Raw genomic sequence first — 18,084 nt, 5'->3', positions numbered from 1 at the left:
CCCCACCCTAAGCAAAGAGACAAGAAAAAAGGCTGACAAACTTTGTGGCATATATATTATGCTTTCCAACACAAGGAGGAATACAAAATTTTCTTTTACCTTCTGTTGCTAACACATACCTCTCTCTCTGTCTGTAAAATGGGAAAACCTATATTCAGTCACCTGAGAAGCCTACTGGAAATCTGAATTAGCAGATAGATTTGTAAAAATCATCAAAGTAAACAGGTCAGTATACAAACAGTAAGGATTAATATAATTCACTACTGGACAGATCCCCCCAGCAACATGAAATACATTAATTCTCTTTCTCATTTTACTCAGCTGGAATTAATCTAAGAGCAAAGTATTTCTTTGTCAGAAGAATAAGCATGATCTGCATAGAGATCCAAAGATAAAAAAAGACAGAAATCAATCATGATACATGATTATGCATATACTGATATATCATAGACATTTTTGTGTGTATGTACCTGCACATGCATGCAGACACAAAAATAACATTCAGAAAGAAAAGAACAGTGAGGAAAATGCTGTCAAATTCCAGGAATCAGCCTGGGCTATAGACTCTATCAGCTGCCTTTGTTGAAAGAAAGAGGGTAGCACACGCCAACACTGCATTATAGGAGCACTAGAGGAGAAGTGGTGACTCTAGTCACTACTTTTCATTCACCTTCCATGTTCTCTCCCTTTTTCTGCCTTTATAGAGAAGCTTATTTCTCCTCAGGTACTCAGCCAACTAAGCTAAAGTTAACAACATAGATGTAAGCGAAAGAGGAGTACTACACTAAGAAAGTAGGGAAAAGTCAAACTTTAAACACTACCAGAACAAATAATTAGCTACATGTGGGAAAAATACTTATTTTCTGCAAAGTGTTTTATGAATCCAGATAAAAAGTTTCAGACATTTTTAATTAGATTTCAGATACTTTTCCAAACTACAGAGAAAACTCCCAAAATGTAGTTATTAAGAGTAATTTTTAACTCCAGAAAAAAAAAAAAAAACAAAAAAAAAACCAAAAAAAAAAACGCAAAAGCACTTTTATGGCCATGATGTTTATTTCCTTAATGTAATGTCCTTAATTCCACAATGTTTGATTTTCTGTACATTTAAACCACAGCAAGATCTTTAAAAAACCCTTAATTTTTTCCCCCTGCATTAAGCTTTTTTCCCTAATATGGAAACATGACAAATATGCAACAGGGTAACAGAACTTTGTTGGAGATGTAGAGCTCATTGCAGGCAGAGGAACTTCAAAATCTCCTGAACTGTGCAAAGTGGGTCAAGCCTTCAAACCTTGCCACTTTACCGAAATGCTTTATGATCACCAGGCTAACTTCCATAATCTAGATGTGCAGAATCTTCGAGTGCAGAAAATACAGAATGACGTGACCAAAAAAAACCCAGCAAACTATGAACAAACAAAAAACTCACAGGTATTTGCCTTTGCTGACAGTCACTGAAAATGAAATTTTACTCCAAAACCTACAGGGTCAGGAGTTGTCAGAAAAAGAAAATATAAAAACATGAGCTTTTTAGAAAAGCAGTGCAAATCACAGCAGCAAAGTAACACAAAAATTGATCAGTTTCCTAGTACTTACATATATCTGGGAAATGGTTCTAAAGACAAAATTCATGGTGTGATTTTTCAAATGTCTTCTGTATGTTTTCACCAGGAATTTCAACAGCATTTTACTGTAGAATTTCTTCAGCAGAGCCTAACTTATCACATAAGCATTGCTGACTTCAGTTACAGTACTGAAAAATCTAGTTCAGATTTGCTCAGAATGAAAAGAAAAATCAAAAGTAAAAAAAGCCCCAGAATTAATAAGCTTGAGATCATATAAAATTGGCACAATTCTTCTAAATTGTGTCCTTTTTCATGTACAATTGAAATTGCTCTAAATAAGTTAATGTGATAGTAGGTAACACTTTTAAATAATGATCTACCTCTAAATTTCACAACAGACCATGTCCCCCATTTTTATATATTCTTCTGTATTTCTGAAGTAAATCAAGCTGTAGTTTTTCAGTATGGCATCTTCCCTAGTACAGATTTCTTCTAAGAGCTCAAGTACAGTCTGGATCTCCCTCTAAGGCTAAGGTTTTGGAAAGACCTGAGTGAGACCTCTTCAGTGAGGTTAATTGCCTGCTTACAGACGATCAATTAGCTGAAGCACAGTTCTCCCTGTCTCATCTGGCTCTCCCTAAGCAAGAAAAACACATCCATGTTCTTCCAGGCAACTAAAATTGCTGGTTTGATCTTCTTGTCCCAGCTATTTCATGCTGCTCTAGAAGAGACAGAGGAACTGAGGAACTGATAAATGCAGGTGCTTTGTGTCTGGAGTGTGGAAAGACCACAGCTGGAACTGGGAGATCTGCCCAGCCCCAAAAGCACAGGGTGCAAAGGCAAAGAGAAGGAGGCAATCAGAAGAAAAGGACATAGTTGGAGTGTCATTGCCTGCTGGCAAAACTCCTCAGGTTTATGAGCAGGGACTTACACTAAGCTCCATTTTAAAGCAACCTTTATAATATGTGGAGTTAGGCTGAGCCCGAACTGGCTGCAATTTAGGAAAGAGCAGCAAAGAGGGCACCTCTGTGCCTCCCATTGCCAGAGTTTGAAGACACAACTGTTCAGGAATGAGACTTCTCTTGTTTCTTGCCATGCAAAACACTCACCCAAAATCAAGAGTGGACACAGTATGAGCTCACTGAAAGGTGTGCTAACATCTTGGGAGAGGGGAATAAAAGAAGAAAGTTGCACTAATGAAAATGACAATAAGTTCAATACTGCAGAGATTAAATAATTACTGTTTCAGTAGACCAGAAACTCCCAGTTTTCCACACAAGCACTTTTGGAATCCTACCCTCATATCCCCATGAAATTACCTTTCTAGACAAAAGGAAATGGAATGGCCGATTTACACGGCTTGCTACTGACACTGTAATTAGCTGGATCATTGACTGAGATGCAGGAGAGCTCTTCCCCCCTCTCTGCTCTATCCTGGTCTGTCCTGAAAGTACCTGTAGAAAAGATATGGTCACAAATTTTCACTATGAACTTTCTATTAACACAGAAGATAAAGAACAAAAGAATTCTCTTGGATTCTTTCTCTTGGTTTTCTCTCTAAAAAGAGAAAGGACAGAGAGGAAAATGAGAAGGAGGAGAAGGAAAGGAGAGAAAAACGTGTGATGCTTCAAACACCTGAAATTTGAAGCAAAGGACATTGTTTCAAAACAAATTTTATGGTGTCACACAATGTGATATTAGAAAACATTGGAAAACAAATCTGTCTCACAGGGAAAATTCTGGCATATTCAAGTCTGATTTTTCTTCCAACATAATTCTGACTTAGCATCAGTTTTCTTTGTTTATTGCATATTCATTCCTCTAAGGAGGCCTGCTGGCTTTAGTGATCAAACTCCACGAGCAAATGCTTTCAGATGTGAATATAAGTTGTATGATGTGGTTCCTACATGTTCGCGTAATTAGATCAGTAGTCCTGTGATGAGTTTCAGTATCCAGTCTCTGAGGTGTTGCAACTTAAACTACCAGAGGGCTGAAACCCTCTGGTTCCAGGACACCATCTCCTGTAGATATTAAACAAACATCAACAGCTACAGGTATGTAGGCGCCAGTTTCGTTGCTGAGAACAAGCCCAGGCAGTGGCATGCAGTATTCCACACGAAAGAAGGGACCTGCAAGGTGCAGGGGCTTAAGGGTCTAAGCAAAATCTTACATATTTTCCTGCTAGATATTCCTATGTTGTGCAAATCACAGAGCACATAATTGAACAACATACTTAATAAATCATGACAGAGTTTAAAGAGGCACTTTAGGCAGATTTTTTTTTTTCAGAGTATCTTTCCTTATATGTTTTACACAGGATGTATCAATTCTTTGAGGCTCTTTTCTGTGGACAAATCAGCACCAAGTTAATGGTTTGTGATCCCCAGTATAAGCATCCACAGGGAGTCAACTCCGCAATGAGGTACAGAATTACCATCCAAAACCCTCTTCAGACCTCTTGTCATGAGTTTGGAAATCCAGTCCTTTTTCCTGCTTTGCAGGGATGATTGAGACTCCACCTTCCTGTTTCCCATTAGAGCAGCAGTCTGTCCTTTTTGCATCTATTTATTCAACATAATCCATCTTCTTCCCATTCCCTTCTATACTCAGGCTTTGGGGGCCAGAGGAAGGGAATAAATGGATTCAACTAGCGTACAAGCTATTATCAGCAGTGATTGAAAATTTCCCTTCTGCTAGCTCACCACCCCTAATTACAAAGGAATTCTAAAATAATGGGGTCTTCTATGTGCCACTACATCAGAAGCACCACTCATTGAGGAGAAAAATTTATAACCAAGAACTCTGTGCAAAAGGTTTTTTTCCCAGAATTCTGCAGTTTTATATCCTCTCTATCACTTCAATTTATTTATCTAATTCAATTAATTCTAAAATAATTTGCTTTCCAGATCTTTTATTGGCTGGCATCCTCAAATTAATGTGAAGCACTGGCTAGAATATTATTTTTTTACAGCTTCTACCACAGCAGTTTAGGGCAAGATAAACAGAACAAATTTATTCTTCCTGGAAAAAATATAAAACTCAAAAAAATTTACTTCTACCTCTGCAGTATGAAATTTGTCACTAATCATTTTAAACTATGCCCTTTTATGCTTCTTCCATCTCTTTTAGCTTTCTATGCAGTTCTTTGATGTAACAAAGACAGTTTCAGACAAGATTTCAGTTCATCTGGAAAAAAAAAACTTTAAGTCTTGAGGCAAAAAGCAGTGTATTTAAAATTTATATACTCCATAATGCCTTTGTTCTGAACTTGAACATCCTGAGAAACTTCTCTTTCTTTTGCTTTCCGACTCTGAAGATCATTTGTTCTCATGGTTTCAGCTTCTTATTATGCAACAGTGACTTTAACTGGTGGTTGCAGCGTTTAAGTACATGCACAGTCATGGCTGACCCTTTCTGATCAATTGCCAATCCATACAGGTTTGACTGATAAAAGAGCCAATTAGATTTAAGCAAATTAAGGGACATCACCAATGTCAACCACTTATTAAACTGAATGCTGAATTCCATGCATACCAAACACTAATGCACGGAGTCCCATTAAGAGTTGAAATCCTAACCCCATTAGTAACTCCAGACCACTACAGGGTAAGGGTCAAAAGAAAGTTTCATATTTATGGATTACCATTTGGATTCAGTTTTTATTTTTTTAGTCTTTCCAAGAACTCTTGAACCTGCACTGTAATTTTAGTCGAGAGTGTAGATAAAATAAATTCCTGATTTCTAAGATAGTTTTTTTTCAGTGTTGACTTTAAGCACTGCAAATCAGCTTGATAAGAAATTAAGATATATTCAATGAGATAACACTAAGGATATGGTGTGCTTTATATTGTGTACCATGGGTTCTAAAGCTAAAAGAAAAAGGAACAATAGAAATGAATGTTGGAAAAAAACTTGTATCATAATTGTAAAACAGCAATCAGCAGTAACTTCAAAATGGAATACTCCTTTGTCCTCTATCACTGTCCCTCTTAGACAATCTTCCATCAAGCTTCATGAACTAGTCCCCACATTGTAGATTTCTTAAATAGCATTTTTTTTTTGTATCCTTGAAAACAGAATGGTACATTTTAACACTCATTAAAAGACTGTACTTTTGTACATAATGAAACCTTCTTTACTTTTTGATCAAACAAAACTTCTGTCTAAGTGAAATCTTGGCCACTGAAGTAAAAAATAAAATTCTTTCTTATTTAAGTAGCATCTAGATTTCATTTAATGATTTAGAAAGGGTGAAAGCACTGAACACTGCCCAGTGTAAAATTACTCATAATTTAGTATGCAATGGAATTGTATAATACTCAAAGGCTCATTATAATAAACTTCATAGTAAAGCAAACCTCGATTGTCCTAGATACACACGTCTGTCTGTACATGTGTACACATATAGAGAAAACATAGCTTGTGAGAGAGCACTTCTCTCATATGCACTGCTTCATTTATTATTCATTTCTCTACAGATCACAGTCCGCTGGACAATAGTATGGAAGATTTCTTTAATAACTCTCACTGCTAATTTAATTCTACTTAAACACACATATCCTAGTGAATGCCACATGCTTTTCAGCATGATTTTATGTGTAAATCAGGATAATATGTTTTCAGATCATTAACTAAAAGGAAGCATGAACTAAAACCTATTTAACCAATGAGGTATTGCTTTTAAACTACCACAAGGTCATAAAAAAGATAATTTCAAAGCTATAAGTTTTCTAATTGTAATCAACAACAATCTAATGATGAAAGAAAGTGTATCTTAATGGCTGTCATAAACTTGTGCACATCCTTGCTTATCTTTAAGATCCTTTACTTTGTCGTTTGGTGAAATTTTCACCACCAAATTTTGCTAAGCAAAATTGAAGTGTGCCATTGGAGCTAGAAATATCAGTGTCTTACTGCTCAGTCTTAAATGAGCAGTAAAACTCAGATGTAATTTTATTATTACATGAGAACGTATATTTGTTAATAGTAGGTGCAACTTAACAATTGGATTGGAAAAGTATAAATTGTGCTGGGAATTGACTTTTTCCTTGTTCCTCAGTAATCTGTCATAAAAACTTTGTGTTTGTTGTATTTACTCACTTTTCTGTAAGTCCCCAAACCCAATCCACCTATTTGCAAGCAAGTTGTTTCATGGCTGTGTTTTTGAACTGTAAGGTTTATGATTTTTCTTTCCTTTTTCTTTTCTTTTGCTTTTAAATAGTATGTATGTCCCTCTATACTGTTCTTGCTAAACAGCTACACCACTCAAAAACAACTGTTGTTGGACTCTCACTTAAGAACTCAAAATTGCCTTAAAGTAATTACATCCATTGAAATTTATTTAACAAAAACTAATTAGCTAGTGTGTTCATGAAAAGAAAATGTAGAAGCAGCACATCTACATCAGCTATAAATGTAAGCTTTCTTGAAAAAAACCAAACAACAACAAAGCCACAAAACAAATCATTTTACAATCTTTAGGGCATATTTGCTCAACTCTCTTATTTCAAATTGTTATGAAGATAATAGCCAGACTAGCTTACAGCCTAATTCACTGTAAATCAGCACACTGTAATTTACTTTCTTACAGCTACATTATTTTGTGGATTCTGGCTCAATATATTGCCCATGGTTTATATTAGTATTACTAAACAAATTCTCTAAGTCTATTCAATAAGAGCTCCCTGTCAGCACTTACAACTTTTACTCTAAAGCAGATAACAAAATACAGGTGAGTCTCTCTATATTCTTGGGCTAGATTAGCCGTCCATGCCAGAATACATCACCATTCACAGAAAAAAAATGAATTACACAATGCACTTCTCACCTTCGTAGTATGCTAACTACACAACTATGTATTTTCATTTTCTAGTTCTTAAATGGAACAAAGTGACAAATTAGAAGCCAAAAAACCAATTTTGTGAGTAAGAACCACTAATACAAATATATTCTTCTGAACTTCAGTCCTCAGCTGTGATAATAAATAACATTTTGTTGAACAGAGTGTTTTTGTAATTGTTACATGCACAGAAAAAGCACTTTTTTGTACTTACCTCCTGGAGGCATGACTATGGTTATAGCATCACTTATCAAGCTGCCCTGGCTGTTGGATGCATTCACTTGTACTGTGTAGTTAGAAAATGGAATCAGTCCTTTAATGGGTACCCATACATTGAATTCCTTGCTGCTGCACAACATCTGAGTATCATTTACAATAGAATAATTACCATTATCTGTTATGGAAAAACAAGAGGGGGAGGGAAAGAACAAATGTTAGAGCTTGTATCTGCTACAATTCACTGTCTTTATGAACCAAGTCTTATTTCTCAACTCAAATGAAGAGTTGCCATTTATACCAGTAACACACACAAATTTTTGGTCTGTTAGGAAGAAAAATTATTACTCATGATTTCTTCTCCTTTTGCCAACAGTTTGTGGCATTTGAAAATCTTGGGGAATAAACCAATACACAAACCAATCAGTTGCAAAGCTGATTGCTCTATACAGCAAACAGAAGTTCTAGAACAGTTCTGTAATAATTGCAGATTCCAAACATTAATGATAATTCTCATACCCATGAAAGACTGGCAAAACTTTTTAAATTTGCTATAAAAATGCTTAACTTAGGAGTTGATAATCTAATTCCATTGCATGCATAACAAACGGTAATCTGCAGTAACAGAGGTTTTCCAGCATGGCCTGCAGTTCTCTCAAAGACAAAACAAGGATTTGAAGTACTCAGTTTATCAGCTGAAATCATCAGAGGACACCACAGCAACCTACATGTCCTTTGCAACCCTTTTAAGATCTCAAACTTAAGATAAGACAATATTCTACCCTACAAAAACAAAAAAAATCCCAAAACCTTCCCCAAATACCTGGTTAGAAAATACCTAGAAACACCTAGAAAATACCTACCTACTATTTTCTAATTACCTAGAAAATTAAAAATTATATATGCCAAGTAACATTTTTTTGATTTAATGAAGACCTCGGTCACATATCTCAGAGCCAAGCTAACTCACTTAAATATCAACTTATATTTTGAGTACATAAAGTGCCATATAAATAATTAATATTATTATTATTATTACTATCCATCACTCCATGGAGAGCTCTCATACTGAAGTCAATAAAAATTCTGTATTACAAACAACAGCAGAACAACACAAGTCTAAGACACAGGTATAAAAATGAGAGTAAACAGACTATAACTATAAAAAAATTGTAACTCAGTTAAGACATTGTCACAGCTAGAAGATTCAATATTTATATCTGAGTCTTTTACAAAATCTATATAAGACTGAATTACAAAAAACCTAGAAAAATCAATTTTTAAATGAATCTTTTAAGGGACACTCACCAGACTTACTCATTTTGATGCAAGTTTCAAAAGAACTATTAAAACCAAAATGCTATTAAATCAGAAACAATTTTTCAAATATTCCATGTTTCTATGATGTGCATTAAGGTGCATTTTCAGTACCTTTCAGTCATGCTCACATTACATTTTACCACGGAGGAGTGATCTGGATTTTCCTCTAATTTGGGGATTCCTATGAACAATTTGGTTCACTTATGGTACAAATCCAAGTCCTTCCTTTATTTTGATGTTTATGAACTGCACTGGTGTTTTCAGTTATTGTATTGGTAACGTACAAAAAGCTTATTTTTTGATGTTTTGGGGAGGTGGACAGGTTTGCAAAATTCTTTTTTATAAATCTGCCTTGCAGCCTAGTTCCTTATTGCACAAATTCTATCTGGATTGGACCCTACCATAGCACCAGACCACCCAAACAGACTACAGTAGCCTGAAGTTAGAATGATTTCATAAAGCTTGATGGATTCATTTTGGATTTCGCTGAAGTCACCCTGTTTTAGTTACAGCAGTGGAGGCAAAACTTCTTTGCATGCAAGAAGATCAACCACATTTTACACATTCCACATACAGAATCCTGCAGAAGGGAAGTTATTTTGTCTGAGATAACTCTTATGTACTCGGGCTACTCAACCAGCACTAGAAAAATCATCTGCATTACTTGATCTCAGCTTTTAAATGGTGTATCAAATCCTCCTTCTGCATCTTTGTGAAACTGTCCCTGCGTGTGATTTGGGAGAAGATACAATCCAACAAAGAACATTTCTCTTATTATCTACCACAGTTTTTGTGAATTTTGTGATTTATTATTTGTGAAGATCATACAACAATATTTGACATAGAATGTTCTTAAGGTCCTAGGAACATTAAACACTTAAGGACTCAGCTGGCTGGGGGAAAAAACCACATTTTTCAAACGTTTCACCTCCAATGTCTAGGAAAGTTTAAAAATACAGTGCTAACAAATCAGCACATAGGTTAGAGTCAAGCCTCAAGCATCAAACAAATTGTCTAACAGCAATTTATATATGCCAAATTAATGTGAAAATTATTTTTTTTCCTATCAACAGTAGAGATTTAACTTGTTAATATTTTAATTTCATCCACTTGAGCCTGGTAGGAAACCATGTACTTCCTCTGCTGATACTTTTATTCCATTTTTAATCTTTCTTCCAATGGCTAACTATACTATATTTTAAAAATACAGTTTTGAGTAACAGAAAATGAATTAAAAGGATAACACTCTATTCCAAGTTGCCTGGATAACAACATTAATATACAGTAATTATACAATTAGTTGTAACATTAAATTCTAGTTATAGCAGAGTGATTACTCGGCAATTATAAGAAGTATATAATTACCCAATAATTAGGAGAAGTATGTAATTACATAACCATTTTATTCAGCTCAAAAATGAACTTGCAAATATTCAATGAGAGACAGCATAGCAGCTCAAAATTTTTCATTGCTTCTAATAAAAAGCTAAAGAGTACTTGCAAGTTTCCTAGCCCAAATTTTACACGGACAAAAGGTCTTTTATCCCAATTCCCAGACAGGCAACACACTGCTGCTGGCAAGTAAAATATTAGAAGAACATTTTTAAAATGCAGGTCTTGCTGTGGCTGACTTGCAATATGGAGCTTTGCCACTTCTCACTGCCTAAACTATGCTTTCAGTGGGCTGGAAAATGCAGACACACAGGTTCAGCCTGACAGAACGCAATGCAGTGATAACTCTGTCATATCATTCCATGCCATTCCTGCCCAGACTGCCTCAGTGTGGACCCAATTTGTGAGTGTAAGTGGATGAGGCCTCCCTTTTGTCCAGTTTTCTTGGGTGCTTTTCTCTCCATGCTGCACACAAGTCCCACTGTAGCCCACCAGATCCAAACAGCAGCCACCTCAGACAGTGTAAAGTCCTAAGAGACATTGCTCTACTTCAGTCAAGTGGTTCATACCAGAACACCTCCTCATTTCTGCTATGTAATTCCTGCTATGAACAGACACCAGCACCCCAACAAGCAAGATTCCCCCATGATTCTGTTAACATGAACAACCTAAAGGGGCAGAAAACAAACTCCTACATCTGGCTCACCACACGCAGGAACACTTAAGGCATGCAAACACCCGCACAAAAAGATAAATCCCAACAGGAGAGGGCTCAGAGACACTATTCTCTATAACCTATCAAAAAAACCTAAATCCTTTGCAGACATGAAGGGCTTCCCCAAGCACCTTAATCTTTTCATATTTTTGCATAAGTTATGGTTTTGTTCTTTTGCTAGCCTTTCTGCTCAGTTCTCCATATCTCCCCAAAAGTGTCTGTGGGACTTCTTTGCCTAAGACTAATTGAGAAATACTTCTGCTGTTCCCAGTTTATTCCTAGTTTATACCAGATGAAAGTATATCAGTTTTTCAGGAAAAGATCCAAATGAAGAAATGAGGGCTAAAGAATATGCGTAAATATACTTAAAAGTGATGTATGGTTGAAACAAAGACACACAAATACATATTTTGCATTCAAAATCACTGTTTAAAAGTGCTAAGATTCAAAAGAGCACTTTGCATGGTGAGTATCTGTACTTGAAGGCTCAGGATGGTTTTGAGTAGACACTCTGCAGGGGACTCCCAAGCAGATGTGCATTTGTGTTACTGAGCACTCCTGTAAATAGGTGAATTAAGCTCCTGTGAGGCAGTGGTGTGTAAATTACTGCTGTCCTGGGTCCATCAACCTATGGGGTTCACTAGATTGAAATAACATAAATGGGTATCCTTTTCCATTCTTGTTATAATCATTGTCACAAGAATTTTAATGCCTCATATATTCCATAATTTTTCTCTGTGTGCTGTACTGCTCTGACCTTTTCAATATTCTGTAATTTGACTGGCTGGCGATTTCAAGTTCTCTCCTTTTTACAGCCTTATTAACTTGTGGGGAAGAGGTGAAATGCACAGCCAATCAGAATACATAATACTGCAAAGGTCACAGCAGTACAGTATAGTATCAGCAGACACAGAATTCTGTATATTAGTCATTAGCATCCTGATATCTTATTCACGTGACAAAGGTTGTGAGGAGCACAGGAAATGCTACAACATGAAACCATTCTCATAGCAGAAATAATACAAGCTAAACACATTCATCTTCCAGTTAAGAACTTTTTCCCCCCCAAATCTGGCACATTTAAGGGTACTCTTTCCATCAGGATCAAAATTTATGTTGTTAAGGGAAAAGGTAATAAATTGAGATGTTTCCTTTTTATGTATTAAACAGAGAGAGAGAGATTTCACCAGTGTGGGCAAATACCAAGTAATGCTATTAATATCACTGCATTTGTGATTAATACCAATCCATACTTTACATATAGTTCCATTATGTCCTGATAACCTCTTTTAAATTAGAAACCATGTTGCCCTACAATATTCAAGCGGACAGAAGCAGAACTATTACCACTGTAGAAGACTAGTCAAAGACTAAAGGTAGCAAAAATCCAGCTCAATCCAGTTCATGTGAGGATCTATATAAAGATTACTTATTTAACTATCAGAAACACAGTTGGTTTTATGCTGGCTTTATATGACTGTGAGCATACACAGGTTAAGCCTTGTACCTTGGGCCACAGAAAAAGTTAATATCAGATCAGAATAGCAAAATAAAAATGAAACAAGAACTCACTTTTTCAGCCTTTTTTCCCAGAACTCATCCTCACTGTCACTAGTTTCTGTCCCTATTTGAGACACAGCTAATTTGTGTCTCTCTGGCACCACACCTTTGGTGGGAAATTCTGTGAATATGCACACTTCTTTGTGTCTCACCTCATTCTTTTGCCTGTTAGTTTTGCCTATTCTTCAGCCTCATTAACCACCACAAAAGCTACTTTCCTCCCAGCTAAGACTTTTCTCCCTCTCCTCCTTTCCCATTGTTTCTAATGGAGTATTCAGAATAAAAAATATCACTTTCCATTAGTTTGATTATCCCAGGAGGAAACCAGCTAAAACACTTCCTTGGCACTATCGGCAACTCTCTTAAGAACTGTAATAATGACCTGTTAGCAAATTGTCATCTCAATTGTTATATTGACTTGTAAAGTAGCTTAGCTTTGATGTCATACCCTCCTTTTCAAAAAATTATTGGGGGGGGGGGGTTCATATTTGGTTGGTTTTTATGTTTGTGCATTCTGTTTTGGAGGATTTTTTTTGTTTGCTTTTTTCTTTCCTTTTTTCAGATGAGGACACTGCTGATTTTTTGCCTCAATGTCTTGAACCACTATTTGTTCCCCTTCTGAGCTGACAGATGCATTGTTTCTACGGACATATCATGGTCACAGTCCATCAAACTGAGTTCAAAACTTAAAGACTCTCTTAACACATGAAAACTTCACTCTCATGAGCTAGGAGTTGCTGAATGAGTCAAAATGGGTAATTTAAAAGTTCTGTGGGAAACTGGAAAAATTATGAATCCAAAATACTAATCTTCCTGTAAATAACAGGAGTTTCACATTATCTGCATTGAAAAACTTTATATTTTTATTTTTTTCCCTGGAAATTAAAAGAAGTCTTTAGTTTTAAAACTGAAAAATGAAAAATATTTTAAGAACAAGATCAATATCTGTGTTGGCACGTACAGCAGAAATATGAAACCTAGAAGACTCAGTTTCTGATTATTAGTTTCTGACTGGTAGTCAAGTCATCACTCAAAGAGGCTTCTTACAGACTCCAATTTGGTAGAGCTATCTTAGATTGCCTTGAGATGTACAGAATGTGTACACTGTCTGCCTGACACTGGAAGGGGATTCCTCCTTTCTATTCAGCCTGGTGAGACACATCTGGAGAATTCATCCTGTCCTGGGACCCTCAGCATAACACAGATCTGGACTTACTGGAGTGGAGTCTGTGCAAAGATGATTAAAGCCTTGAAGAATATGTCACACGAAGAGGGTTTGAAAAAACTGAGTTTGTTTAGCCTCAACAAGAGGAGGAAGGATCTTAAAAATCCGTAAAATGTTAAAATATCTGTTGTGAGGGCATAAAGTAGCCAAAAATTTCTTAGCAATGTACAGCAGCAGAACAAAACACAATGAGTACATATAGAAAATACAAGGAATTCTGTTTAAACCTATTAAAAAAACCTTTTTTTACTTTGACATTGGTCAAACACTGCAACAAGTTGCTCAGATTCTCCAGCTTTGGTGATACTCAAAAGCCAGCTGGACATTTGCCTGGGCAATGTGTTCCAACTAACCCTGCTTGGAGAAGAGAGCTTGAACTGATTGCTCCCTAGAGGTGCTCTCTGACCTCAGCTGTTATATGATTCTATGAAAATTTTCAGAACACTTCAAGAACCCTAAGGCAAAGCAGGGGTAATGATGAAATGATTATGATGAAAGCATGTTCCTGTCAGTAGAAATAAGTGATTATTAGTGTTATAAACACTAAGTAACATGCATTTATGTGCTCATTAATTCTATGGACTGAAATATGAATAAAGCCCACAGCTTGACGTGAGAGCTCATGCAAGAAAGTTAGCACAGACCCCATGGATGGTTACTGACTGCAGCCAAGATTAGGCTTTGTCATGGTGGCAGGCAGGAAGGAATCTTCACTGTGTGGTCTCATCCACCCTTTGGAGCTTTCAGCTCAGTGCCATGAGGCTTTGAGCTAAAAAACCTCTATGATTGTTGATGAAGCTGCTGAGAAGAAACCTTTTTGATTTGAATTACTGTTTTACTTTTTCTCATTACTCTTTCATAAACACAGAAACATCTAATGAGTCTTGCAGCTGAGTCAGTTTCATTTAGACCTTTCACTTAAAACAGTGTTTTCAGTACAGTGTTAAATCTCTGCCGTAATTATATTCACTTCTACTCTAACTCCATTTTTCTGCAATAGCACCCCAGAGGCATCAGTCCTGGAGCCCCCACACCGCACTCAGTACACACAGTAAGAATGCAGCTCATGACCTAAACCAAACTCTGGAAAGCATTCTATGAGTGCAACCAACTTCTCTGGATTTCAAAGAGGTTTCCAGTGTCTAAGCACTGTTATCCTGGTATGAACAGGTGGAAGTGTCCCAGCACAGTTTAGTAATCCAAGTTGCAAAATATCACATTTGACACAAGACATCAAAGAGCAAAAGAATTTGCTGCACTTGCAACCTTAAGCAGAGCATATCATTACTGATTTCATCCATTTTGTTTGAGGGGTTTTATAGACAAATTATGAGATTTTATCAAGTTTATTTCATGAGGGATTTTATACAGTAAAAAAAAAATCAGAAACAGCTTTTAAACCTTCAATTTTGCTTCTTCGTGGTTAGAACATTCTTTCTCTAGCTGCAGCAGTACATAAATGGAGATTATCACAGTATCTGGTTTCTGAATCTATGCCCATAATTCATGGATGCCAATAAGAATTTTCCATTCTCCAGGGACACTATCAGAAGGAGACTAGCTAAACACACAGAGCAGAACTTGGAGTCTCAAATCCATAATCAAATATCTAGATTGATTGTGTCACTTGCACTTGTATTGATTTCAATTGGAGCAGCTGACCCAAGGGAATAATAAAAATGTGGAATAAAACTGATTTATGAGAAGAAAATAAATCCTTTTGTGAGTGGTAATGAATTGGTACTATTTAACCCTTTCAATCACAGAGAAAGAACACTATTTATTTTTTCAGAATGCTGAGTTAGCCAAAAGAAGTCCTATAAAAAAAGTGAATAATGTCAAATGCCATTACAGTTAGTTGTAATACTTTGGAAAGAATGAAGCTCTAAACTAGGATTTTTGTCTGACATATGACATTCTTTTGGTTTTCCCAGTCACTTTTCATAAGGCATCACAAGTGATGCACTTGTAGTTTGAAAGAACCACAGCATCACTCAGGTGACTGTTTGTTGTACTTACTTATAAATTACCTCCCTCTAGGCTATTTAGGGCAAAAACATGAAGAGTAACACAAACAGCCACATCAAGTGCACACAATTATCTCTATAAAAGGACAATCAATCATAGTGATCCTTCCGGTATCACACTAGAAACTTACATAGTCAAAATATAATTTGATTCCCTCTTACAAAATGCAAAGAAAAACTTCAACAAAATCTCATCAAATCCCAGTTTTCATTGCGTTTTCTCTACCTGAGAAAACAGATGGGGTTTATATTAGTCTTAAGGAGAAATTTATTTGTTTAAAGCCAACACATAGAAATATTCAAACTCATTTTTTTATCTGTGGAAGCTCTAGGCAGATTGTATATATCTTGATTCATTATGTTACTGACATTAATCATGTTGTGTTTAATGTCATAAATTGGTTTTTTGCATTTAGCAGTTACCATAGATACCTAATCACAGTCCATGTAGTCTTCATGTGGGTTAAAAACACTGGAAGACATTCATTAACTAAAGGACTATTTTTGTAGGAAAACTGATTGGCAAATTCCCTTTTACTTGATAGAGTTTACCAGAGCCATCTCTAGAAGATTGTTATTATTCCCTAGACTGTTCCAAAGGAGTAGAAACAGTATTGGAACCAATCCTGCTATAGGCAGTCACTAGGAATTTCAGCCTGTTAAGAACTGATAATACATTCCTCACAAAAATGGAGTTCAGCCCTTATGTGTCAGCTTTATCACATGAAACCAAATAAATTATAAAGTACAAGCCAGACAATGTACATGTGACAAAAAACATAACTTTGGGAATAGAGTGATGCAGAAGATCAATTAAAACACCATCTGTGGTCTGATGCTAGAGTTTTCACCAAAGAAATGGTCAGATGTAGGAATTAGAGAGTTACTTTAATTTTGCTTTCCTCAGAGACACCCATATTAAGGAAAAGAAAAGAACAGCATACCTGATACTGACATGAATTATGCTATTAGATGGTGCACTATGAAACTGCTCTAAACCTACTGAAGCTTGACTAACTCTACTCAATAATCACCCTAAAGTGCATGCAAAACCATGAGTTTTCTAGCCAAGCAAATCAAAATTTAAATGCCCTACAATTCCAAGGCAAAATACCCCTAACTCCTGCTCTGGTGAACCAATTAAATATGGTTATTTGAAAATGGGTTATGCATCCTCTTTGTTTCCCCCTCAAATGTCTTTAGGAGTGCTAAGTGTTGTAGGTCTGTAGCTAGAACTAAGAAGACAGAGAAAATGAGAGAGGAAGGGGATGAAACATGAAAAATCTCCTTAATGGCTGGTTTGCAAAAGCAGCTAAGGGCTCCGACAAACGCATCTCACACTGGGAGTGAGGAGGTGTCAAGTCACTCTAGGACAGGAGGTTATCTTTCCAGTGCAGATGGTGGTGTGCATTTTGTAATAACTTCCATTCCTCATTCTCAGGCCTTCAGCACAAGACAGGCTAGGAAGTTCAAGGGGCTTCAGCACACCTTTCCCCACTTCCATTGCCACCTGCAGGTGGTGTCTTCCCAAAGCAGTCATTGCTTTTTGCACTACGTTGATTCTTAACACTCTCTTTTTGACTTCTGTTTGGAGAGGGTACTGAAAGTATTGGGTGCATTGTGCCAAGTTTAAGACTATACGAGGAACTTTCTTATAGAAGTTAAAGGAATAGACGGTCTGAGTTTTACTCTATTTCTTCATATATATATATATAGCAAATATTAAACTAAAAAGGTTAGATGGGCAACATTCTGATGTATACATGAAAAAGTGAACTTGTTTATGCTGTATTCTGCTGTTAGATTTCTCTACTTTGCCAACAGAATGAGTGTGCTGTAATGAACCTTTCTGGTACACCATCTCCAAATAATCAAAGTAAGCAGATAAATATTTTTTTCTTAAAAAAAAATAAAACGTGATTATCTTGCTGAAAAGTATGGACCTTAGATGACGTGTCATAAAAAGAAGTTATAATAAGTATTAAAAAACCCTCAAGAAACAAAAAAAACCCCAAAACCCCAAACTGAAAATAACACACTGATTTCTACATTCATAAGCAACAGAGTTCTGAGTATGACCCTGCAAATTCATGTTATGAAACTCCCTAAGGACATCCAGTTAATTAAGGATTCTCTTTAGGTGAAACTCACATTCAAATGCATCACAACATTTTGGGGGCTACAGATTTGGATTAATTTTGTGCTAACACAGTCATCTGACA

At 36.2% G+C, this 18,084-nt stretch overlaps 1 protein-coding gene across 4 annotated transcripts in view; it reads right to left on the bottom strand.

Annotated features, from left to right (window-relative positions):
- Positions 1-18,084, bottom strand: part of USH2A (usherin) — a 391,511-nt gene that overhangs the window by 150,074 nt on the left and 223,353 nt on the right. For all 4 annotated transcript variants that reach the window (XM_064414216.1, XM_064414218.1, XM_064414217.1 and 1 more), the window contains one exon: positions 7,622-7,801. In XM_064414216.1, coding sequence (XP_064270286.1) covers positions 7,622-7,801 — 180 coding nt within the window. The remainder of the gene's footprint in view (positions 1-7,621; positions 7,802-18,084) is intronic.

This window comes from Passer domesticus, chromosome 3 (assembly GCF_036417665.1).
Source record: "Passer domesticus isolate bPasDom1 chromosome 3, bPasDom1.hap1, whole genome shotgun sequence".
NCBI lineage: Eukaryota > Metazoa > Chordata > Aves > Passeriformes > Passeridae > Passer > Passer domesticus.
This window is presented reverse-complemented; position numbering and strand designations above follow the sequence as displayed.